Source organism: Lissotriton vulgaris, chromosome 4_1, assembly GCF_964263255.1.
Source record: "Lissotriton vulgaris chromosome 4_1, aLisVul1.2, whole genome shotgun sequence".
In the NCBI taxonomy this organism is placed as follows: Eukaryota; Metazoa; Chordata; class Amphibia; order Caudata; family Salamandridae; genus Lissotriton; species Lissotriton vulgaris.
This window is the reverse complement of record NC_141691.1, coordinates 1,048,177,156-1,048,202,674: the sequence shown is the minus strand read 5'-3', so window position 1 is coordinate 1,048,202,674 and position 25,519 is coordinate 1,048,177,156. Positions and strand designations below refer to the sequence as shown.

Sequence of the window (25,519 nt, the reverse complement as noted above, 5' to 3'; positions counted from 1 at the left end):
CTGCTGTTCAGTGCCCCGTGCAAGTGCTCCCTATTGTAATTTGATGTATGGATTAGTGATTCCATGATTGGCTGATTTGGTTTACTGATCAGTCCCTAGTACAGTGCACTGAGTGTGCCAAGAGCTTGTAAACCAAATGCTGCTGGTGGGCTTGCAGCACTGGTTGTGCCACACACAGAAGCAGCCTGTATAAGTGTGTCCTAGGTCTGCCATTGCAGAACCCGTGTGCAGTCTGGTACTGCCATGTTGACTGGGCAAGTGCACCCACTCGCAAGTCCCTAAACCTTCCCTTTTCTTCATATCCACCCCTGTGGTAGGCCCATGGGCAGGGTGCATTGTAAGTATAAGGTAGGACAAGCCCTGATGTGTGTGGCATGTTCTAATAGTGATTTATAGCCTATTTTCGTTTTTTACTATTGCAAGGCTACCTATTCCTCATAGGCCAGAATGGGCAGTTTGATTATTACATCTTATAATCCTAACTGACTTGGGAACTAGGTAGAAATTCTAGTTTAGTATGCCTGTTGTGTGGTGGTAGGGGGCCTTCAAACCAATGTTGGTGTTCTTGGTAAATTAGTGATATTTCTAGTGTTTCTTAAGCTGTGTAGTTATTGGGAACTGCAGCTATAGTTGATGTATGTAAAGTCTTATTCGTGCATCTGGTGCTGGGAATGATGTAACCCCTGAATGGATATACCTCTGTCCTTAATGCTTCGTGGGCCTCCACAATGAATAGAATGTCCCTACCAGTGAGGGGCAATGCACGTTGTTGGAGCATCTGAGTAACTTCATGTCTGCAGTTTACTGTTCTGTTAATTGCTCCTTCTTTGTAGCTATATGAATATGTTGAATTGAGATAGGGTACCACTATGGGGTAATCTTTTGAAAGGTTCAAGCTTGAACAACCTACAGCCAATACATAGGGGTTGCCTACTCAGCTGAGGAGGATTTTTCTCTAACACCACAGACGTCTCCGGTAAGAAGGTGAGTAGGGGTTTGTGAGTACGCAAAAGCAAACTACTTCGGCAATATATTAAATGAAAACCCAAGGTAGAACGTTGGTTACACCATGTCATACAGCTTCTACTGTCCCAAGTAAAACTCTGCTTTTGTTGGACAGCATAAATGTCGGGATTGTACGAGACTGTGATTCTGAACACACCCTCAGGATATGTTGGCTTAACTCTTGCTAGCTCACAGTGCACCATTTGTACCCCTAACCTGACAAGGTAAGAACTGAATTGTGCAACCATAGAATTTGACAACCCTGACTCTCCATGGAAATTGTGGTAACAGATCTAGAACCTTTTCGTTGGGTTACTAATGCATGTCTAAAGAGATACACTAGAAATACACAGCCTTCAGTAAAATAGTTGCACTGTAATAATCAATAGAAGGAAACCGAATAGGGTCATTAGCATTATGTGAATGGCGAAAAAGATAAACAGTTCAACCATCTTGCTTTAACAGAGAATTTATGCTTGCATACAAGTGCTGTAATATATTGTTCTCCTACGTAGCGCTACCTATCCTAGTATGTCTACAGTGGGCGAATCTGCCAAATCCCTGTAGGGTGATCTACATTCCCATTTACCGGAGGGTGTCATCAAGGTGCTCGTCTTGGTGGACAGCTGGGCAGCATCCCTCTCCGGCCTTCCTCCTATCCCACAATTCCTCTCTAATATTCCCCCACAGTTCACCCCATACATTTTCCAATTTCCTCAGGCAACCCCTCTGCTCGTAGACCGGATTTTTCTGGTTGCTGCGCACATCCATCTTTCACACTAAATCTTGTAGCATTGGGCTGACTGCACTACCCCATTTCCGGACAGTATTCTTAAAGTAAGAAAAATGCAGCTACGTGTGAGAAGTTGGCCTGATATTCAGTGTTCACTATTCTAGTGATCACTATGTATCAGTCCAAACAACCCTTATGGTGATTGGTTGTAAGTCAACCGATAGACCAGCTATCCGAGTAGCATGGACAAGAGCAGTCTTTAGGCTAAACTCTAGAGGGCGTGTTAAGCCAGCTGTTATACCATCACATATACCCCTTGAACACCAAGTGAAAGGACACCACACAAGTGTTATGAAAATAAACAGTGTATTTATTTAGATCACAACAGCCCTGTACTCTTTGAGGACAGGGTACTAAGCACACAACAAAACTCTTACGAAAATACTTTAAGTTGCACAATTTACACAAATGCCCGGGGGGCACGGAAAACCATATACTATGGAAGTGGAATGCGAAATTACTAGCAGGTAAGTACTGGACTAATAGGCTTTGGAATCGCTAGGACTACGTTACTGAACCTTCAGATTACTAGTAGGAGGCCTAGGGGACTCGGGTGCAGAGTGTGCACTCACGCGGGATGCGGGACAAGGTCTATGGAGGCTAGTAAAAGCAAAGTTAGTGTTCTCGGGCAAACCCGACTAGGTAGGTTGAAAACTAAAGTGGATCTGGACCCTTGGATAGTGAGGCTATGCTGGGGCACCGAAATGCCGAAGTTACCTAGCCCGGGGCTGCGGCTGCATAGGTCTGAAAAGACGTCGGGAATCCTCGTTGACAACCCAGGAGCCTGAAAGAAGGAGTTGCTGGCAGGCGACCAGTGAAGATTGTAAGGTGGATCCAAGCCTGGATCGAAGATGGAAGACACCTGTAAGCAGAGGGGACCAAGTCCTGAATCACTAGCCAGTGATCAGATGGGCACCAGGATGGCACCGGATGGAGTCACCTCGACCAGGTGAGTGGGCGACGCTGGGCTCTGCAGTCTCACGGACCAGGAGGCGTTGTCGGCGACCAGGATGGAGGTGCGAGCTGTCCCACGATGGTTGATGCTGTCGATGTCGCTGGACCTAGGATTGGGGCAACAAGTCTTGGCAAATTCAAGCCCACGCGGTGGACCTAAAATGGCGCCTGGAGTGGACCAGGAGGGTCCGGGGTGCTCCTCTTTTGGAAGGGAGCAAGGGCCAGTCTGGAGCAACCAGACTAGCAGTGTTGTTGTCGTCGGTCGTCGTCGGGAAGGCCACAAGCCAGCGGGCTAGTAGCCAGACAACACGGTGAGCAGCAAAAAGCAGAAGGGCCCCACGCAGATCTCGTAGATGCTGGGGGGCTGGTCTTCGGTGCTGGAGCTGCTCAGGGTCGGGGCTTCTCGGACCCCAAAGCACTCACCAGAGGATCCCTCGGCGGTCGTGCTGGATAGAAGTCGTGCAGTTCTGATGATGGCCGGTCCCTCGAGGTCTCGTCGCACCTACGGTTCTCAGCTTAGCTGTAGAGGTAGGTAGAGGTCAGAGGTGCCAGGGAAGCCGGGTCTCGTCGAGCTGGTCAGTCGGATTCCGGAGGAAAGACGTGCAGCAAACCGCAGTGTTCTTAGATGGTGCCTGCGGATGCAGGGTGACTACTACTTAGTCACAAGGGAGAAATCTTGAGAAGAGTCGAGAGTTCCTTTCGTGGAAAGTAGTTTCTTGATTCAAAGATGATCTAATTTGGAAGGGTCCCCGCTCCTGCCTTTATCCTAAAGAAAGGGGTGGGTACGCGACTAGGTCCTGCCCTAGGGGTGGGACCAGGAAGGGGGGTGGTTACACCCCTCTCCCATGCCGGACTTTCCCCTGCTCAGGGCCTGGTGTGCCCCTGGAACTGGTTCTAGCCGGCAGATGCGTAGTGAGCACCGGGGTGCCACTTGCAGTCACCTTCCTGTAAAGCCCTGCCTACCCAGGATACACAAAACCCTGTCTGGGATGGTGCTAGCACCGCCCCTGACAGGAAACCCTTTGTCCAAGCTCCCCTCGCTGGAAGGACTCCCAGCTGCAGGGGGTCAGACTAGTGTCTGTGGTGGCAGCATCCATTTTGTGATGCTGAGGCTCGAGTTTACTTTAACCGGTGTTCACAGTTACATACATGTCGTGTCCCTCTAGAAGGGTGGAATGCTAACCCCGTCGCCAGAATTGGCGAGGGGTTAGTTTTCCAATTCGTATGACACCTTACTCGACATGTTTTGATAAAGCGATACCAAAGATAGCATTTAACCGCAAGGATTATAATGCACTTAAGAGTATATGGTATGCGTTATCATGGAACAGCTATTAGGACTTGGTTCCGCAAGCTGCAAACGGGCTCAGCTCATGCCAGAGCACCATCTCACACGATTCCAAGCACTCTGCCTTCAGGATTGTCAAGGCCTTTCATAGGAGTGACTGATCGGAATCTGTGTGTCCATTTTAGGGTTAGATATAGGTATACTATATCTAAAGCAAAGGGTGATTACACCACCTTGCCCCAGCTGTTGTGCAACCAGTTGTGTCAGATTTAGATGGCCAGCCAGGGGTGGCATAATACATGCTGCAGCCCCTGGTAGGCCCTGGGTACACCTATGCCCTGAGTTAAAGGGTCTGATAAGGTGGCCCAGTACCAATTGGATATGTACCTAAGGTACATGGAATCCATTTTAGAGAGAGAGCAGTAGGCCTGGGGTCCTGATTGGCAGGGTCCCAGGCCAACTAAGTCGGAAAACCAGCAAAACACCAGGCAAAAAGTTGGGGGCAACCATAGTCCGGTATCCACCTTCCTACACTACGTAGCATATTCATCAAAAAGAGTGTTAACAAAGGTAGGTAGCTTGAACATCCATCAGAAGAACAAGTTTGGTTCAGTAACACTTTACTGGTGGATACTTTAACTGTAGATTCCTCACTGCACTCCTATCTCCCCATGCTTTGCAATCTAAAAAGGTCTTATTTTAGGAATCTTCATTGTCACCTACAATAGGTTTGAAGATCTTTGCCTCTGAGGCAGTGAAGGAGAATGCTTAAGGGTGGCACTTTTATGATGCTCTTCTCTGATACTTCTTGGGTGGAACCGAATCACTGCAGATCCACATAGTACTACCTATATGCGTATTGAAGCATTGATGAAGATTTCTCTGTATCCAATATGGTGCCTGATGATATTGTCATGGTGAAGTTAAATAAGAGTATTCAAGAGTTAAATAGAGTATCCACCAGAATGAGCATTACCGAAGTTAAGTAAAATGTTTTTCTTTTTTGTTTCTTTGGGGCCAATTTTTGCCTAGTGGTACAAGGTTTGAGGATACTAGTGTGCTTTATCCTAGGCTCAAAGGAGTGCAGAAGCTGGGTGAGGTCTGTTTCAGAGAGCAATATAATTTAATTTCATTTCTAGTCTGAAATGAATTGCCATAGAGCATGCATCAATGATTTAGAGTCAAAGTAGGTTAACAAAAATAAGATTGATTTGTTGTAGGAAGGTGGACACCTGACTATGGTTACCCCAGATTTTTTGCCTTGTGTTTAGCTGGTTTTCGACTTAGTTAGCCTGGTTCCCTGCTAATCAGGGCCCCAGGCTATCTGCTCTCTCCCTAAAATGGACTCCATGCACCCTAGGTGCATAACCAAATTGGTACTGGACACCTTGTCAGCCCCTATATAGTGCACTATAGGTGCCACGGGCATAGGTGCATCCAAGGCCTACCAGGGGCTGCAGCATAGCTTTTGCCACCCCTGGTTGGTTCTTAAATTGACACAACTGGCTGGTCACTCAGCTGGGGCAAGTTGGTGTAATCCCCCCTTTGCTTAGATATAGTATACCTACATCTAAACCTATATCTGGACACATATAAACCTGTAAGTAGGGCTCCCGGTTTTATGGTATTTATTTTTTTAACATTTCCGTCTGTATTTATCCATATTTATTTTTTGGGGTATTTTTCTGTATTTATCCACATGTATTTTTGTTGCAAGTAAAATAAGACGCTGCAGCTAGTATTTTTCCACATTTATTTAAATCGACCAGGCACACTTGTGCTTGATTTTTACCAGTTTAGATATATTTATATATAGGCCAAATTAAATAAACACAATACGATTGGTAATTTTAAAAAGAAAAGGCACTTGTGTAATTTTACAGTCGCACTTGCAGGATCATGCATGTACAGACTAGGCATGAGTGCAGTCAATGTTTGTTCGCATCCACTTGGGTTGTTGGTATCATTGTTCTGGATACTTCATTCACTGGAATGTTTATGGTTTCAGCATGTTTGGCACTGCCACCCCACAGTTGTTTCTAAAATTTGAGCCTGTGGTAAGTGGTTTTAACATAATGGAAGAAAATGTCTTTCCTGTGCTCTTGGAAAAGATGTGTGAATTAGTGGTATTGATTAGGTCTTGTTTACGTAGCTGTCTTCAAAGTCCTATTGTTACCCCTTGTTTAAAATATACATAGAACGAGCTTTGTATCCACCTACAAGAGGTTTTTTTCTTACCACATGCCATTGGGCGTTTTGTGCTTCATTGTACCTTCTAGAAAGTGCTTCCATCGGAATGCATGAGGAATCTTAAAAGTGCATTACTACTAAATGGCATTTGTATATGTTTGTGCCTGTATTTACTCATCAAAGCCAGTCCTATTGGTGTTGCCAATGCTTGTTTTTGGTTGCTTCTGCCACACTTAAGTTTACAACCCCTCTGGTACTAGGATGGTGCTACAGACGTCTTTACCCCTCCCCTGTGCTCCCCTCTTCCTCTTTTGCCCTCCCATAAAATAAAAAAACAAAGGTTGCTGGGGCTGCGGCCGATGTCCTGGGGTGTTTTTACACTTTTTTAGGTCTCGGCTTCGAGACCTATTGTCACTAAGTTCACTCTCAACGGAGCCAGAGAGGTGAACGAGCGCCGATTGCATCTCGTGGACGCGCACGCCGAGCCTCCTGGAGCCGTGCACATCTCTTGCTCCACATTCACACTCACGGAAGCACGCACGCACGCACGCACACACACACACACACACACACACACACCCTCCCTCTCTGCCCACTCCCTCTCTGCCGCCCCCCCTCGAACCCCACTCACCGGGCTCTTTCCCTCGCAGCAGGTCAGTCATGGCAGCAGGCAGACTCGGTGTCTTCTCCGGGGATCTTCAGCTGATGTGCACGCCCACGCTGCGTCTCGTGCACGCCCGCCACGCTGTTTCGCGCCTGTTGATCCTCAGCTTGTTGCTTACAGCCAGTGGGTTGAACTTGAATGTACTCGACAAAATATCCTTATATAACTAAAAAGTGAGCATCATCTTCATCTCACGTTTGTAAAGGTAACCATGAACACCAATTGTGTTAAGAATATATTGAATACGATAGATCACCTTCCACTCGCCCAAACATATACTTTAAATTCCTTATTCATATTATTAGAAAAAAGCAACGCAGAAGATAATTTTTGGTTGTCTGTGGGTGGGGAGATGGGGTTAGCACTCTCTGCCCTCTTTTCCTATCATTGACTCTTTGGCGCCTATAGGAAAAACCCAAGCTGCTTATACTTTAGAGGAATTCTGCATAAGGATTATTATAGTGTGAGTGCAGAGTGCGCACAGTTCAGAGTGTGCAGAGTGTGAAGTAGTGAGTGCAGAGTGAGTGAGCAGAGTGTGAGTGCAGAGTGCAGAGTGTGAAGTAGTGAGTGCAGAGTGAGTGAGCAGAGTGTGAGTGCAGAGTGTGAGTGCAGAGTGTGAAGTAGTGAGTGCAGAGTGAGTGTGCAGAGTGTGAATGCAGCGTGCAGAGTGTGAGTGCAGAGTGTGAGTGCAGAGTGTGAGTGCAGAGTGTGAGTGCAGAGTGTGAGTGCAGAGTGTGAGTGCAGAGTGTGAGTGCAGAGTGTGAGTGCAGAGTGTGAGTGCAGAGTGTGAGTGCAGAGTGTGAGTGCAGAGTGTGAGTGCAGAGTGTGAGTGCAGAGTGTGAGTGCAGAGTGTGAGTGCAGAGGGTGAGTGCAGAGGGTGAGTGCAGAGGGTGAGTGCAGAGGGTGAGTGCAGAGGGTGAGTGCAGAGGGTGAGTGCAGAGGGTGAGTGCAGAGGGTGAGTGCAGAGTGTGAGTGCAGAGTGTGAGTGCAGAGTGTGAGTGCAGAGTGTGAGTGCAGAGTGTGAGTGCAGAGTGTGAGTGCAGAGTGTGAGTGCAGAGTGTGAGTGCAGAGTGTGAGTGCAGAGTGTGAGTGCAGAGTGTGAGTGCAGAGTGTGAGTGCAGAGTGTGAGTGCAGAGTGTGAGTGCAGAGTGTGAGTGCAGAGTGTGAGTGCAGAGTGTGAGTGCAGAGTGTGAGTGCAGAGTGTGAGTGCAGAGTGTGAGTGCAGAGTGTGAGTGCAGAGTGTGAGTGCAGAGTGTGAGTGCAGAGTGTGAGTGCAGAGTGTGAGTGCAGAGTGTGAGTGCAGAGTGTGAGTGCAGAGTGTGAGTGCAGAGTGTGAGTGCAGAGTGTGAGTGCAGAGTGTGAGTGCAGAGTGTGAGTGCAGAGTGTGAGTGCAGAGTGTGAGTGCAGAGTGTGAGTGCAGAGTGTGAGTGCAGAGTGTGAGTGCAGAGTGTGAGTGCAGAGTGTGAGTGCAGAGTGTGAGTGCAGAGTGTGAGTGCAGAGTGTGAGTGCAGAGTGTGAGTGCAGAGTGTGAGTGCAGAGTGTGAGTGCAGAGTGTGAGTGCAGAGTGTGAGTGCAGAGTGTGAGTGCAGAGTGTGAGTGCAGAGTGTGAGTGCAGAGTGTGAGTGCAGAGTGTGAGTGCAGAGTGTGAGTGCAGAGTGTGAGTGCAGAGTGTGAGTGCAGAGTGTGAGTGGTGTGTGCTGTTGAGTGGTGTGTGCTGTTGAGTGGTGTGTGCTGTTGAGTGGTGTGTGCTGTTGAGTGGTGTGTGCTGTTGAGTGGTGTGTGCTGTTGAGTGGTGTGTGCTGTTGAGTGGTGTGTGCTGTTGAGTGGTGTGTGCTGTTGAGTGGTGTGTGCTGTTGAGTGGTGTGTGCTGTTGAGTGGTGTGTGCTGTTGAGTGGTGTGTGCTGTTGAGTGGTGTGTGCTGTTGAGTGGTGTGTGCTGTTGAGTGGTGTGTGCTGTTGAGTGGTGTGTGCTGTTGAGTGGTGTGTGCTGTTGAGTGGTGTGTGCTGTTGAGTGGTGTGTGCTGTTGAGTGGTGTGTGCTGTTGAGTGGTGTGTGCTGTTGAGTGGTGTGTGCTGTTGAGTGGTGTGTGCTGTTGAGTGGTGTGTGCTGTTGAGTGCAGAGTGGTGTGTATTGGCAATGTAAATGACAATGCCATCTATTTATGATTTAAAGAAAAAAAAGAAATGTCATGAGCAATGCCAATAGCTCCACCTTTAATGATGCCGAGACCATTGCATTGTAAATGCTTGTTTTTTATTTTGTCTTTGTGAAAGGGGGCCTGCTGCCTGTAGAGGGGTTTTTGTGTGAGCCTCTTAAGGGAGAACTCTCAGTACGAAGCAGCTAGGCCTGGGTGGGCTGAATTTCTTTAGTTATTGTTACCTGCCTCGTAGTCTGTTTCCACGTTTTGTATAGTGGTTGTTTCCATTGTAGCTTTCAGTAGTGAGCAATTTATGAATGAATGCTAATAACAGAAGTAACCATGCATGCACAAAGCAACTTTCAGCCACATCACATTCAAAAGTGCACCATCATTCAAACTGCAAACATGCTAGGCAGCAAGCCTGATGATCTGTGCTCTCAAGCAGGGACACCGGTGCATTTTACTGATGACATACACATTTTATCATAATCTCTCTCTTTAGAAAAACGTCCGAAAATGGTTCTTCTTTCTCTCTGCATACAGCATCGCTGCAGAACTTTGTCTGTATCTGCAAGCCATACTCTCTCTTAACACTTCTCTGCAGGCGCGCAACGCCCATGGGCTCAAATTCCCAAAAGTCTCCAGTTCCCCTCCCCCTCTCCCCTCCGTCGTGTGTGTCAGCCCGAGGCTGAGACAGCCTCCTGGGCACACACACAGCCGCACCCAAGCACTTAACAGGTCTTTAAAAGACCATTTAGTTGTTAACGAGGCTTCGCTCTGTCGCCCCTTCTTTGAGCCCCTGCAGCTTCACTCTGCCAATTGCTCGAACAATTAGCCCCCCTCCCCCGGAAATGTCACTCTAGTTGCACCTCTGCTTCTTTGTCACAGAGCATATGTAGGTTCGACCACATGAACGATGTGTCAGGGTCGGACTACCTGTCGTGGGCCAGTTCAAGAGTTAATAATGTTGATGGCACAGACTACATTTTCTCCCCTGCGTGCTCCATTTCAGCACATTCTGCTATCTCGGATTTGTACTGACTTTCGGTGCATGGGGGGGGGGGAACATCACTTACAACGCATTTTTTACAACGCACTACCATTACATCGCAACCATTACAACGCATACCATTACAACGCATTGCGCTGGGGGGCGCTCTAGGATAGGGAATATATTTAATTTACTATCCAACACCTTCCCTGCTATCCACGGGGACTGGAGTTGGAATAGTAAATTAAATAATTCACTATCCAGCGCCTAAAAGCATTATGCGTTGTAATGGACTGCGTGGTAAAAACCGCGTTGTAAAGGCATGCGATGTAAAAGCATGCGTTGTAGTGACACCAATCCGCATGGGGGAAATGAGCAGCTAATGCCCTGTATAATCCTCTCGGTCTGCAGATGGAATACTTCCCTGTGTTTCCTTTTGCTTGGGGTTGAAAGACACAGCGCTCCAGGGTGCACTTGTTCATCCCTCTCCAAAGCTGCAGTGTGAGGGCAGCGATATCCGATTTCATCTGGCCATTTCTTTTGACAGTATTTTTCCGTTTCTACTTATAAATACAGACAAAGGAAAACAAGTTTTCCGTCTGTATTTATATGTAGAAATCCGTTTAAACGGAAAACCGGGAGCCTTACCTATAAGTCACTCCTATGGCAGGCCTTATCAATCCTGGAGGCAGAGTGCTTGGTTTTACGTGAGATGGTGCTCGAGCATAAGCTGAGCCTGCCTGCAGCTGTCGGGAACAACTCCCTTAGCTGTTCCGGGATAATGCCATACCATATACTCTTAAGTGCATTATAATCCATCGCGGTTATGTGCTAACTTTGGTTTGGCTTTATCAAAACATGTCATGTAAGGTGTCATACAATTTGGAATACTATCCCCTCGACAGTCCTGTCGACGGGATAGCATTCCACCCTTCTAGAGGGAGAAGACATGTTACTTTACTGAAACACCGTTAATCCTAACCAGAGCCTCAGCATCACAAAATGGATGCTGCTGCCACCGACACAAGTCTGACCTCCTGCTGCTGACCGAAACTTGGCAGAGGAGGCCTGGACAAAGGGTTTCCTGTCGCAGGGAGGTGCTACACCACCCCAGACAGGAGATAGTGTATTGGGGCAGGGAGGGCTGAAAGAAACTAGATAGTGCCTGGGGCGCACAAGGCTTCCCCTTGCATAATCCGGTCAAACCGGTTCTGGGGCACACCAGCCCCAGTCCCAGCGTGACCCTGGACAAAGGGAAAGGGGTGTAACCACCCCCTTCCTGGGTCCTACCCATTGGAGGGACCTAGCAGGTAATCCAGCCCCCTAGATTGGTATAAGAATGGGAGCAGTGCCAACGCACTCAGATTATCCTGACTGAAACTTACGAAACGAAACTCTGGACCCTTCGACATCCTACTCGACGTAGAAGACTGAAGAATCTCCCTTGTGCTCAAGGAGTGACCACCCTGTGCAAACAGGCACCATCCAGCACCTCGACGTTTGCTTTGTTGCAGTTCCCGCCGGAACTCGAGCGACAGAGATCGACAAGACCCAGCGTGCCTGCCTTCTAACAACCCGTTCCACAGTCCCTGCAGAGCTGAGACCCATGGAGGCGACCTGAAGCGTGGGGCCCGCCATCTTGGAAAGACCACGAGGCGCTGACCGTGCAGCTCCCGAGGCACCCTCTAAACTGTGCATTGGGGTTTGAGAAGCCCCTGCCCTGAGCCACTCTTGCACCGAAGCTCACCCCTCTACACTCACCGAGTGCTGCGTGGGCCCTTCTGCATCTTTTGGCTCAACGCGTTGGTCCGGTCGCTTGCCAGTTGGCTAGCGGCGCCTGTACCGACGAACTTTGAAAACGAACTTGTGAGTCTGGTTGCTCCAGACTTCGCCTCGCTCCCCTGAAAAGGAGCACCCGCTCTGACCCTCCTGGTCCGAGTAAGAAGTGATCTTCGAATCCTGCGTGGTTTGCGCTTGCCAAGGGTTGTTTGCTCCAATCCGGAAGCCGACACCGCCGACAGCGATAGCCTTTGTGGGACAGCTCGTGATCCACTCCTGGACATCCTCGGTGCCCCAGGGTCCACGTGGCAGCGGAGACCAGCTTCACGACATCGACCTGATTGCACCGGACATTGCCTGGTTCCTGCTGAGTGACCCAGACTCTGTCCCCTCTGCTTTCAGATCATCTATATCTTCGATCCACCCTTGGATCACACCGGACACTTCTCCTCTCGACGCCTGCAGCATCTTCATCTTCAGGCACCATTGACCTGCGTGACGAACCCCAACACTACTTCGCACCTGTGCACCCGCTTCCTGTGGGTGAGGTAACTCTGCAACGCTGGTGTTCCTACACTGGTACACACCTCTAGTGTATGTGTCTAAAGTTTTGTCCTTCTAGGTCAGTCAGAAGGTTCCTTAAACAGTAACTTTGTAACTTTTACGCACCATTGACATTGCATTGGTGCATGCGTGTGCTTTAAGCGCTGCACCCGAATCACGCTGGCTTTTCCCGACTCCAGCATTGCTAGTCCCAACTGCTCCCAGCGATTTGTTCACTCTTATTATCTCCGTGCAGTACTCTCATTAGGGGCAGCCTGGATCAAGAGCTTTAAGATGCCAGATTGTGCACTTCTTCAGAGCTGGTGCTGGTGTATTTCTGTTGGTACCGGCCCTTCCTAGTGCTGGTAGACCGATGAAGATGGGTTTCAGGTGCCAAGCAACACGCTTCATAGCATGGGGCAGATAATTCGGAGTATGAACTTTCAAGTTTGAGGGAGAACATTTGTAACAATGTAGAGCAGGCTCTTCTAATACAAGGCAGATTGGCCTATCTCGGTGTGAGGCAGAGTGGGCATATGGAGTAAAAAGGCAACCAAGCCCTGCTGGATTTAATGTAGGTTTTCTCCACCTCTGTGTCCACTTCCTAATGTAGCTGGTATTTATGTGTGCACTAGACTTGCAAGAAGAGAGGAAAGTTTCCTCCCCAGGAGATTCTTCTTGCTGGTTGTCTGTATCTGGCAGAGCAGATCCACAGACTAAGAGAAATGGAGGGAATGATTACCAGCAGAATGGGAGACCAAGCAGATGAGCGGTGTTGTCCATATGTGGCGAAAGGGCATTACAGTCAGCATGTAATGCCATACCAGTGGTATATTGTGCGCTATACAAATGCTTATAATAGATCATAACCATAATGTGTGTAAAAATGTTTACTTTTTATTTTTACATGCCACTTAGCACAATTTTAAAGTTTATTAGCAATGCCTTCTACATAGAACTGCACCTAACCTGATTTTGGCAATCTTGAAATAACTCGATAGTTTCATCCATTTGTTGCATAGTCGCTTGTTTGACCTCTGCGCGCAGAGCTGTGCTCAACATTAATTATATGGATGTTATTAATATGACATATTGAGTTTGGTGTAATTAAGGTCTAAGTAGGCTACTAAAACTGTCAGTACCAATATATTTATTCACACAAACCTTAATATGTGTAATTGAATAGGCATCTTTTTTTCATGCAACATATCTCCTGACTTTCCTTGTTCTTATCATATCATGTTATTTCTTGCTTAATCCCTTTTTAGAGGGCCCAACAAAATAGAACTTTCACATCTTAATTGGTCTCTAAGCAAATGTTAAAGTGGCTAAGCAGGATGTCCCCCCCCCGCCAGGTGCCTTGCCTTGCTCAATCTCATGATCAGGTACAGCACTCTGTCCTGGCGAAGTTTGCTCTATACACATGACACATGTGTGCAGTTTATTATTCAAACTAGTGGTATTGAACTGAGATTTAAGGAGAACACTGATTGGAGTTGAATATCTGACAGGGATTCCCCCTGAAAGCAATTGGGCTGTAACTACCATGGCTCCACCTTCGTAAACTTTACCCAGCGCCAGATTTCTCCAAAGTGACAGAAAATGAAAAGCAGGAGTTTACAAAATGCTTTTCTAAATAAATCCCTTATTGCAATACTATCCATAAATGGGCACAGAGGTAAAGGAGCTAGTGCTATGTTGCCACAGGTTTCAAAGTTTTTCCTGATGTGTTTCATTTTTCTATAGCTTCAACGGAAACCACAGTCCACCGTGCCTGCAGAATTGCCTGCCGTGCCTGCAGAATTGCCTGCCGTGCCTGCAGAATTGCCTGCCGTGGCTGCAGAATTGCCTGCCGTGGCTGCAGAGATGCCTGCTGTGCTTGCTGATATTCAAGAAGATGACGCTGTAGAGATGGTAGAAGAACCTTCTGCTCAGACAGAAGAGATTAAAGACACTATTGAAACACAGCATGATTCAAGCATTAAGGAGACAGTTTGTGGGTAGGAATTTGTTATTAAACTTAATTTCATTGTTGTTAAAGCAGTGTTTGCCTGCTCTCACGATGTGAAAAGCCTGTTCCAAGAAAAAGATTAAAGTAGGTTGCTATGCAGTGTTTTTAGAAATTTTAATATAGCGGGAAGAATTAAGTTGACATGTAGAGCTCTGTGCATTGTAACTAAAATGTGTGTTTGGCTCCTTCATGTAGCCCATTTGACCATTGTAAAAGTAGTGAAACAAGTGCCACCGTCCTGATTTAAAATTCTATGTGACGTTTTTACATATGCTGCCAGGCCAGACTCAAACGTTTAGGTACTTTCCAGAACACCCCTTCTGGTGTTCAAAATACAATGCAGTTAAACTTGCATATGTCCCTGCCTAACAAGTCTGTTGGAGAAATTGAACTAAACAGATAGAAGTACATATCACTAATAGGTACTTCAGAAATGGATATTGGCTCAGTAACCTGGTGGTAGCTCTGGTTGTAAATACCTGATGAGTCTTTGGGCTTGCCTGAGAAATGAAAAGGAGGAAATTTGAAGGTTTTGACAACCATGGGGCTTGTTCCCGAGTAAATAAGGCATGTGATGCATTCACGATCAGTGCAATAATTTACATATGGGCCCTTCTGATCAACTGGGATTAGGGTATACATAATATAGTTAGTTTCTTGAGCGATCCTAAAATTCGGGGAGAGTATTCCTAGAAATGTGATGATATCCAGTTTAGTCTGAGAGCCAGTGTGCTTTGGAAGCAGTATTGGGATAATCTTGCTTCCAACGCCCTAGCTGGAACCATGCATAGCTAGAACCCCCTACCCCTGCGGCCTCTGCTCGGCCCCTTCTGTTTGCTCTTGCCCCCTCACCTTATTGTTAGTTGTTATGCTCCTCATCCCACTCATTTCATCCCTTGATGCATATTTTGCAATTTCAAAGACAATGATTTTGATGCAGCATACTTTCTTTTTTTTCGGCAAATCCATGCAGCAATTGAACACTGTCACTAGTTTTCATGGTTTTTAGGTCTCAGGCTGTGATGGCTGCACTTGCGCAGTCTCGCTAGGGAGACTTAATGAGATAGAGAGAACATCACTAGCGAGGTTAAGCCCCGCCCTTCTTCTCCATTGGCTGGCCTCCTAAACGGTGGCCTGCCATTGGAGAAGAGGTCCTAGCGACGTTCTTCTTTCTCTTTTAGCCCCATCTTTTTCAGATTGACTTCCCCAACTTACTGCTGTCTTAAATGGTTTCTTATCTTCTTTATGGCTCCAGATGGCCCCATAAAGAAGATAAGGAACCTTTTACCACAGCATGAAGTCGGGGCCGCCCATTCTGAAAAGGACGGGGCTCAAAGACAAATGTGCTGCCACACCGCTTGTTAATGTATATAGCAAGGGGAGGTGAAATTTAAAATGTATGTTAAGCCTCGAGAGCCGACTTTGCACTAAGCTTGAAAATCTTTTGCACTATGTGAAAGAAAATCAGAATGTTTTGCTAAGGCCGTCGCCGATTTCGTTAAGAGTTTTCACACCGCGTAACGGACATCGGCTGTTCACAGCTTCAAAGCCCAGCCCAACTGATTACGTTTTCCGGTCTGGTCGAACAGCTTTGTTGTTGAAGATCTGGAAGAGAAACCTCAGTTTCATGGCGAGCGCTTGTTTTTAAACAGCAGTTTTTCTAAATACTCTAGGAAGAATCTCAGTCATGCACCAAGCACCTAACTCCTCCGAAGCACCAAACACTCAACAGGGGCACCTATACACCAGCTGGGTGGCACAATGTAGGCTGCGCAGCAGGTTCCCCCTCCTCACCTCAGAGCCGCCCCCTGCAGAAGAGAGGTAAACACACCTCTCCTCCATCGGCACGGGCGGCCACGAGTTGCTACACGCGCCACGGGCTGTAGTGTGTTCTTGACTCGCTCTGTGCAAAGATGCCTGTGGTGTCATCTGAGCTCCTGTTTAAAGGAAACCTGTGTCATCCTCCTCCTCCACTTTGCTTCATCTTATGGAGCACCCATGAGCTAGCTAAGATATTTCCTGCCTCGCCGCTGATTCCTGTTATGGCAGATTAACAACATCCGTCCGAGCACAGTTCTAAAGGCTCTCGAGTGACTGATTCGGGCATTAGATATGATCGTGTTAGACTGAGTTCCCCGACACCAGCCGTCAGAGGAGTGTGCACCCTTTTCAGGCTTCCTACAGGCTCAGGGCGGACGGAGGGTGTCCCTTCATAAACTTTCAACTAGCGTCTCACTCTAGCGCTTCCTACAGCCTCAGGGCGGACGGAGGGTGTCCCTTCATAAAGTTTCATCTAGCGCGTCTCACTCTAGCGCTTCCTACAGGCTCAGGGCAGACGGAGGGTGTCCCTTCATAAAGTTTCATCTAGCTCCTCTCACTCTAGCACTTCCTACAGGCTCAGGGCAGACGGAGGGTGTCTCTTCATAAACTTTCATTTAGCCCATCTCACTCTAGCACTTCCTACAGGCTCAGGGCGGACGGAGGGTGTCCCGTCATAAAGTTTCTCACTCTAGCGCTTCCTACAGCCTCAAGGCGGACGGAGGGTACCCCTTCATAAAGTTTCTCACTCTAGCGCTTCCTACAGCCTCAGGGCTGACGGAGGGTGTCCCTTGCTAATCTTTCAACTAGCATGTCCGTTCAAACGGGAGGTGCTTCTGAAAGGCTGGCAGGGCTGGTACAGATAGACACATAGAGGTTTCCATATGGAGAAGATTAAAATCTTGCAGCGATTGGAGGGAGTCAGTGAAAATCTAACGGATGGCGACAGGCTGGTCTTAATAGTGCTTGTAAGTGATACAAGATTTCACAATAGCCTTGTGCCACTATAGGGCTGGGCCACAGTCAGTCACGCGTAGATCTCTTACAATCTGATGAGAGCATGGATTCACGTAAAGCCCATTTGTGCATTTACATAATATAAAGAAATTAACGCCCAGCGCAGCAAGTATTTCGTTTCTTGTAGCGCTCTGCAGGTGGGGAATCACTTCTTGGCGTTCATAGCACCAGACCTGTATTGAGTTTGCAGCACAACTGAAATTCTTTTATATAAGGGGCCAGTGCCCACTGGACCTGGCAGGGTGGGGGTATTCTGGTTCAGGGAGTGGAACAGAGAGACTCCCTGTGCATGTGGCGCTGTGTGCAAGACTTCGGTGTCTACAAACTCGTAAGAAGCTACTTGTGCCAAATTTGTGCCTAAATGGAGGTGAGTATCGTTTTTAAAGACCAATACAAGAGCGCTATGCACCCGATGTCATCCCTGTCATAAGAGACATTTTGAGGCATTGGTTAAGTGAGCAACTGCCCCTTCTCCCCCATCTCAAGCACTCTCCCTCCCTCTCTATGCCGCCTTCTACCCCTTACTGTTTTTAGGTCAAGCCTAGAGTTGCAGCGCATGCGCTGCTCGCTCTGGATCCCTTTTACTCTGCTCCCTAAGGCAGCTGTCATCGAAATCTGTGCACCAGGCTCAGTGGGTGCCGCCGCCTCTGCCACCTTGGTGCAGAAGCACAGCGGGCCCATGTAACTCGTGATTTGCTCCTCTTTTGCTCCACACAGACACATACCTAAAAGGGAGGGGGGTAACTCTGTTGCTTGCAGCTTGGACTCTCATAGAACTGCTAAGCTTCCTCCCCCACAGCGGCGGACTCCCCTCGGAGCAAATGCATCATTGTTCCCACACTCCCCGCACCCATCATAGCACAAAGACTGTACGGCCTCATGGTACATGACACCCGCCCTCCATGTGTGCTGCCCTTTATGCCTAGTACTTCCACAATAAAAGCACTACATCTACCACACTTGTTTAACACCGCTACCCCCAAGGGCCGTCACTCCTGAATATTCACTTCTACTATCTCGTGCCCTCAGCACCTCTAACTCCACGACCCCATTCTGCCATCTCACATGAAGTTTTTGTTGCAACTGTTGTTGGGCATCATGGACAGAGCTTAAATTGAATTGTACACTCCGTCAATCAGCTACCTGAGTATCATCAGTGGTCCGTGGTGGTGGCATCTTGTCAAAAAACGAAGAGTTAATCTCTGCGCACCATATTTGGAAATGTAGAAGCCATCATAATTTAATACTTATAGCCATTAAAACAACCATTTGCAATACAATAGGTCACGCATTTGCGAGGATTTAAGCTATTGTCACTATAAATGACAATACCTTTTATTTATATGTTTAAGTGCATGTTTACACACTGCTTGCAGTGTTTCAAAACACATAAATAAAAGACATTGTCATTTACCATGCCAATAGCTCAAACTCTTGCAAATGCGAGACCAACTGCAAATGTCTGGTGTGTACACTGCCTGTCTCTCTTGCCACCCAAGATTTTCAGAGAGACTGGGGATTAATAGGTCATGTTAGGGACGTGCGATGTTGCTGATACGAATACCATCGCAGTTCACCCGAAAGACTAACCACACCTTAGGGAACGCCATCTTTCAATTTCACTTCCTTTAAGGAGTCTGCATTACCCTATCCCAGAATTTAATTCCACCACACTCAAGATGGTCGAATCCTAAGTTTGGGTTCACTACAGGATTGTCACCATAGAAGTGTGTCCAGCCTGGCAGGGCACCATGCCTCCTGCATAGCTAATTTTCTGACCTCTCCTGGTGCCAGATGGCCCAGGGCTGTGGGGTTTGAATCCTCTCCAGTGAGGAAAGCCAGATTTGCATACCAAAAGGGGTGTGATTTTTGAAGCTCCCTGCCTTAGAATGCTAATTGTACCAGCCTTCATGGTGGAGTAGGTGATAATACCTCTCTCCAGAGCAGGCAATTGTTCCAGACCTTCTGACAGTGAAGGCTCTCTCTTGGTCAGAAAGTAGTCTGTGGCGGCAGGCAGGACTGAACCAGTCAGCTAGCTGTTTCCGGCGGTACCTCTAAGGTACCCTCTGGGTAAATGTATTAATAAATCCATCACTGGAATCAGTGTGAATTTATTAATTTGAGGTTTGATACCAAACACCCTATGTTTCAGTGAAGCCATTGTGTAGCTGGGGAACTCGTTTTGACCAGTCCCCAGTACATACCTTAGGTTGGCTTTCCATCTCAATTGCAATATCTAGTAACATAACTAAAAACCACAGGGGCATATCTGCTCATGCAGATATGCCCTCACATAAATTATAATGCACCCTGCCTTCGGGCTCAAGGTCTGCTGTAGGTGTGACTTACATATGTTAGATCCAGTGACTTTGGCATGACACAAGTGTGTCATGTCTAGTTTGCACTCCTGATTTGCACCATGTCACACTGCCTACACTGGCAGTCTGTCTTTAGTTTTGTAAGTGGGTCCCTTAGGGTGGCTATGCTGCAGACCTTAGGGACACTCTTTAGTAACCATCCCCTAGGATCACTGGAATACCATTTTCTAGGCCCTTACATGGGTGCTAAATTCCTAAGCCAGTTGTAGCACAGTTAGACTTTACATTGTTTTAGGGAAAGGAGCCCTGGTACAGAGATCTGGTTATCAGCTCTCAGTGCACTGTCTGAGTCTAAAATCGGCATCCAGTAGCGTAAAAAGGAAAAATGTGTGTGTGGGTGTGTGTGTGTGTGTGTGTGTGTGTGTGTGTGGGTGTGTGTGCGTGCGCGCGGGGGTTGGGGTTAATTGCAACAGCCCAGTTTTCTACAAATGCTCTATATTGTTATGACATAAACTATGGTTGTTGGTTTCTTCTGTGTAAATGTTCTGTTTGTTGGGAACAATTTTTTTAGAACAACACTGATTGGTACTATGAGACTTTCCACTTGTAGCCCTTGATCAGAACACATTCCTCTACTCTCACGAATAGTTGAAACAAATGTGTTAAAAGGTTTTCCCCAATAAGTTATTTTATGTACTGGCCTAGAAACAGCTTTAGTAGTCTTACCATGCTCAAATATTTAGAAAAAAAAAATCATAATAAAAAAAATGCACATACATTCGATGAGAGGCTTTAGGTCAGCCCTCTTTATCCATATATTTTTTTTCAGCTATCATTTGGGTCTTGTTCGCGCCATACAAAACTTTTAAATTAAATTACATTTCCATTTTACTTCCTCCCATCTAAGCATACAGTTTACTGGGGCCATTCTCTACAGCCACTGGTGCTCTTGCACTGCAAAACATTTTTTTCTGATCATAATTGCTGATCCACTTCTAAAGAAGTGCACCTCAGTGTCTATGGTAGTTTGCCAGTATTTTAATTTGACAATAGATTTTCTTTCCTTTCTGTAACCTTTGTTTTTGCAATTCATGTGTGTTTAGGCTTGTCTTCAGGTTACTGTAATTAAAATGGCCCAGTAAGAGCATGCAATTCTTTTAAAAACAGATGGGAGAATGTATATAGGTACAGTTTTTTTAGGGCGAATATATTCCAATAAGAGCAAGAGCCCTCACACACTTTGATGGGTATCATGCTTCATCATTGGGCTTAGCAGGTGTTGCGATGCCCGAAGAGCACCTGCAAGTGGGCACTTTGCCCGAGATCTTTTTGTATAACTGCAAACTCAAATATTAGCGATTTTTAGGTCTCGGCCTGATCCAGCGCATGAGCTGATCTGGCCGAGACATTTAGTAGCTGCTCTTAAAAGTGCTACCTTGCCTGCCACCAGCTTCCTAGAATGCACACAAGAGCGCGCGCACGCATGCACGTAATAGCAAGCTGATGGCCGTCAAGGTAGCACTTGCGGTGACGCGTATGCGCACGCCTCACGTTTTTATTTTTTGCGCCTTGCGTGCGCTTGTTTTTAAAACGCTTGACTACAAAACTACCCGAGTCATCGTTAGCAGGTTACAAAACCCACAAAGCTGCAATCTAATGCAAATCTTCTAACGAGCAGCATGGTGTGTACACAATGTCATTAGAGAAAATAATGCCACCTAGCCACAACCTTTGTTTGGCGGCAAGCCATCAAAGTTTCAATGGAGGCTCTTGGGATTAAAAGTGTGTTTTTGTTAAATAGTGTGCGCACATGATGTCTTTAGAGAAAAGAATGCCTCCTAGCCACAACCTTTATTTCGCGGCAAGGCATCAAAGTTTCAACGGAGGCTCTTGGGATCAAAAGTATTTTTGTTAAATGGTGAGTGAATCATCTTCCCCTTCAACGCCTAAGCTGGCGGTGTAGATGAGATTGCATTGCTCATTAACAGGTCTTTGCTTTCAGACATCGCTCCACGCCTTGTAACACGCTGATTTCATAATATTTACAGCGTTACTTAACGGTCATGTTGCGTTTTCAATCGTAAAACATGTGACCTTTTCGCTTTCGTAACTGAGGGCTGTTAGGAATTCAATAATGTGTAGTATGGACGGTCGCCTTTTTGCTGGCTGTTCCACGCCCCCCCCCTCAAATTTTTCAGGTGAGCCCTGCTAATTTTTATAATTCCTGTTAAGGCCATCTCTGATTGGCCTCCTATTATGTATATAGTGCTTCATCTCGTGTTTGTCAGATGACTAGGGAGTCTCACTGTAGCTTTCTACTGCTGCTGTGTCGGTTATAACGTAACCATGTCTTGTGACATTCATCAGCAAGCTGCACCAAAAACAGGTGAGTGAGAGCAAGATGGCGGCTCTAAAGGAGGCTGGTAAAACCGGGAATAAGCTGGTAGCAAGAAAAACAGTCCGTTACAAATGCAATATATGTGGCATTTATAGTGGGTAGATTCAAGGAACACCAATATTATGACAGGGATGATCCCCCCAAATGGCAAAGAGGTCTGTGGTGTGTCAAGCATGTCCAACTTTATATCAGTGGTGGTCACTGTCATATCAAGGATGTGTACAATATGCTAGGAATTACTCCAATTATACAGGGTAAGCATCATGCCAGTTAGTTGCCAGTATCATAAACAAGCATTGGCATAGCCAATAGGTCTCGCCTTTGGGACCTTATAAGTGTTTAGTTATCCAGCGCAATATGCTTGGTGCAACATCATCAACTGTTGCATGGCTAAACACTTACAAGGTTTCAAAGGCGAGACCTATTGGCTATGCCAATGCTTCTTAATGATTGATTTGATTTGATTTGATTTTGATGTGGATTTATATAGCGCGAATTGCTGCCCAGAGGCGTCCAAGCGCTGAGAATACCAGATCCGACAGAGGGGGGAGGCACTGGAAAAGGGGGAGGTTAGACTGAATGAAACAGGAAGGTTTTAAGTTGTTTACGGAATGTCGTAAGGTTATAGTTGGATCTTAAATGCGGTGGAAGGGTGTTCCAGGCCCTCGCCGCATTGTAGGAAAAAGACCTACCTCCAGCTCTGGATCTCCTTACTCTCGGGGTGACTGCTAAGAAAGACTGATCTGATCTTAGGTTCCTGTTGGGCCTGTAGTGATGGATTAGGTCCTGTGTGATCTTGGGGCCAGAGTTCCAAAAAGACTGGTGGGCTATGCATAAGGCCTTGAACAGCACCCTTTGACGCACAGGTAGCCAGTGGAGAGAGACCAACCCGGATCTGACTGACTGTCTGCGAGGGATGTCAAGTAGCAGACGTGCAGCACAATTTTGCGCTATCTGCAGCCTCCTCAGAGTGGATTCTGGGGCTCCGAGGTAGAGGACGTTATTAAAATCAAGGCGGGATTGAATCAGGCCTTGTATCGCTGCTTGCTTGGCTTCCATAGGAAGAAGGGGGAACATTTTCTTAAGCATCTTCATGATGCCAAAGCAGGTGGCCGAGAGTTTGGTGGATTGTACATCGAAAGAGAGTGATCTATCCATCCATATTCCCAAACTTTTAATACTGTTTTTGGGGGTAGGTGGAGTGCCCATACTGGGTGGCCAAAGGGTGGTCGGGAGGCTGGAGACCGAGTTGCCGAGGACCATAAGCTCGGTCTTGTCTCCGTTTAGTTTCAAGGATGATAAGGACATCCAGGATTTTACCTCCTCTAGACACTCTCTGAGTCCGCTCTGTACAGGTAGATTGGTCTCCTGTGTAAGGGAGACCACTAGCTGCGTGTCGTCCGCGTAGGAAATGATCTTAATCCCGAACGGACGGACGAAATCAGCCAGTGGCCTCATGTACAGATTGAAGAGAGCCGGGCTCAGAGAGGATCCCTGGGGGACGCCACAGTTCAGGGGAATGCTGGTGGAAACTGAATCACCCTCAAACACCTGGAAAGATCTATCCTCCAGGAAAGACCGGAACCAAGACCAAGCTCTGCCCCTGATCCCAACCTGGGCCATACCGTCCAGCAAGGTGACATGGCTGACCGTATCGAAGGCCGCGCTGAGATCAAGGAGGATCACTGCCACTGATCCTTCCTGATCTAGGATTTTCCTTGCCTCCTCGGTGACCATGAGGAGGGCGGTCTCGGTCCCATGTTTGGGTCTAAAGCCGGTTTGGGTGGGGTCCAGAAGAAGGTGTGTTTCTAGAAAGTTGGTGAGTTGGAGATTTATGTATTTCTCCAGGACCTTGCTCGCCCAGGGGAGCAGGGATATTGGGCGGTAATTGCTCATATCCGTAGGGTCCAGGCTGGGCTTTTTCAGCAGGGCCTTCACCATGGCCTGCTTCCAGACTGTGGGAACTGTGCCCTTAGAGATGGAAGTATTTAGCACTTCCCTTAGTATGGGTAGGGTGGTTTTGGCGGCTGTCATTATTATCTCTGGGGGGGCAGGATCGTTGGGGGAACCCGATTTGACCTTGCGTGCCAAGGACTCCAGAAGGGCAAGTTCCAGTGGAGGAAAGTGACACAGCGTGGGTGATTGAGAATTACACGCTGGCTCAACAGGATGTGGAGGCTTATTTGTCGGAGGGGAGTTGATCCGGGGGAAGGCCGAGTAGATGGAACTAATTTTCTGATGGAAAAATTCTGCGACTTTGTTGCAGTGGGAAACGGGCTTGTCCACTAATGGACTGGGGGGGGGGGGGGGGGGTTTAGTGAGTATATTTATGATTTTGAAAATTTCCTTCGGCTTTGATTTGGCAAGGACAATTTTCTCCGAAAAATAGGCGGCCTGGGCTTCCTTTATCAGGTTTTTGTAGTTACTAATAGCTTCTCTGTAACGGGTTTTATCTGCCACTGAGTAGTCCATTCGCCAGCGTCTTTCGAGTTGCCTACAGCACCGTTTTTTCTCTCTCAGATTCTCCGTGTACCACGGGGCAGTTTTGTGGGGGCGTTTAAGCGTGATTTCCTTTTTCGGGAGAGCGATGTCAAGTGATTGGGAAATCCAGTTAACGTAGGCCAGATTGGCTGAATCGGGGTTCTCCGTGATCATGGGACGGGTCTCTGTGAGTGCGTTGGTCCAACTGTCAATCGCTAGATGGGACCAAGTTCTCCTGAATCTAGTAATGGGGGTGTGTTCAGGGGGCTTAGGTATAGTCCAATTGATGGGGATCAGGAAATGATCCATCCATGGAAGGGGTATGGGGCGGCTGGTAAGGAGATCGATGCAGTTGGTAAAGACTGGGTCGAGCAAATGGCCTTTTAAGTGTGTGGGCAGGGTAACCCGTTGTGAGAGTAACAGAGCTGCTAGGTCGCTTGTTAGAGTCGAAGCAATGAGGTCGGAGGGTGAATCAAAATGAAAGTTGAAATCACCCAACAGGATAAAGTTGGGTGAAGAAATGATACGTTCGGATACATTAGTGGGTAAGCTGACGTGGAACTGTCTCGGGGGGCCTGGTGGTCGATAAATCAGGGTGCCTGAAAGGCACTTGTTGGGGGACAGTTCTATATGAAAGGTAAGACTTTCACAGTCTAGAATGGTTTCAGCAACCACTCTGCAGTTGAACTGTTCTTTGTGTATTATAGCTAGGCCACCTCCCCTCCCTTTTGGCCGGTCCTGGCGCAGGATTTGAAACCCTGCAGGAAGCGCGGCTATTACGGCTGGGTCGGCTTCCAGGGAAAGCCAGGTTTCTGTAAGGAACAGAATATCAGGTGAGTGTTCATCTATTAACAACATTATTTCGGCTGAATGTTTGGGAAGGGAGCGGCAGTTCAGCAAAAACATCCGAAAGTTGTCGAGTGGTTTGACGGTTATAGTGGGTTTGAGGGGTTTGCGGCACTCTGGACATAGTTGAGGTAGGTTGTCGGCGAAGAATCTGTGACAACAGTGATTGTCCATGGGGGCCCTCAGACTATGGAGGAAGTCAGCACTATAGGAGATGTGATGGATTATTGGGGGGGCAGGGGAACTGGCCCCTGGCCCGGACTCGGCGCGGACGAGGGCAGACG

The 25,519-nt window shown here is 47.4% G+C and overlaps 1 protein-coding gene across 1 annotated transcript in view; it reads left to right on the top strand.

Moving 5' to 3' along the window:
* NSUN2 (NOP2/Sun RNA methyltransferase 2) overlaps nucleotides 1-25,519 on the top strand; it is a 561,061-nt gene that overhangs the window by 229,882 nt on the left and 305,660 nt on the right. Inside the window, exon 13 of the mRNA XM_086965280.1 lies at nucleotides 14,093-14,346. Coding sequence (XP_086821406.1) covers nucleotides 14,093-14,346 — 254 coding nt within the window. The remainder of the gene's footprint in view (nucleotides 1-14,092; nucleotides 14,347-25,519) is intronic.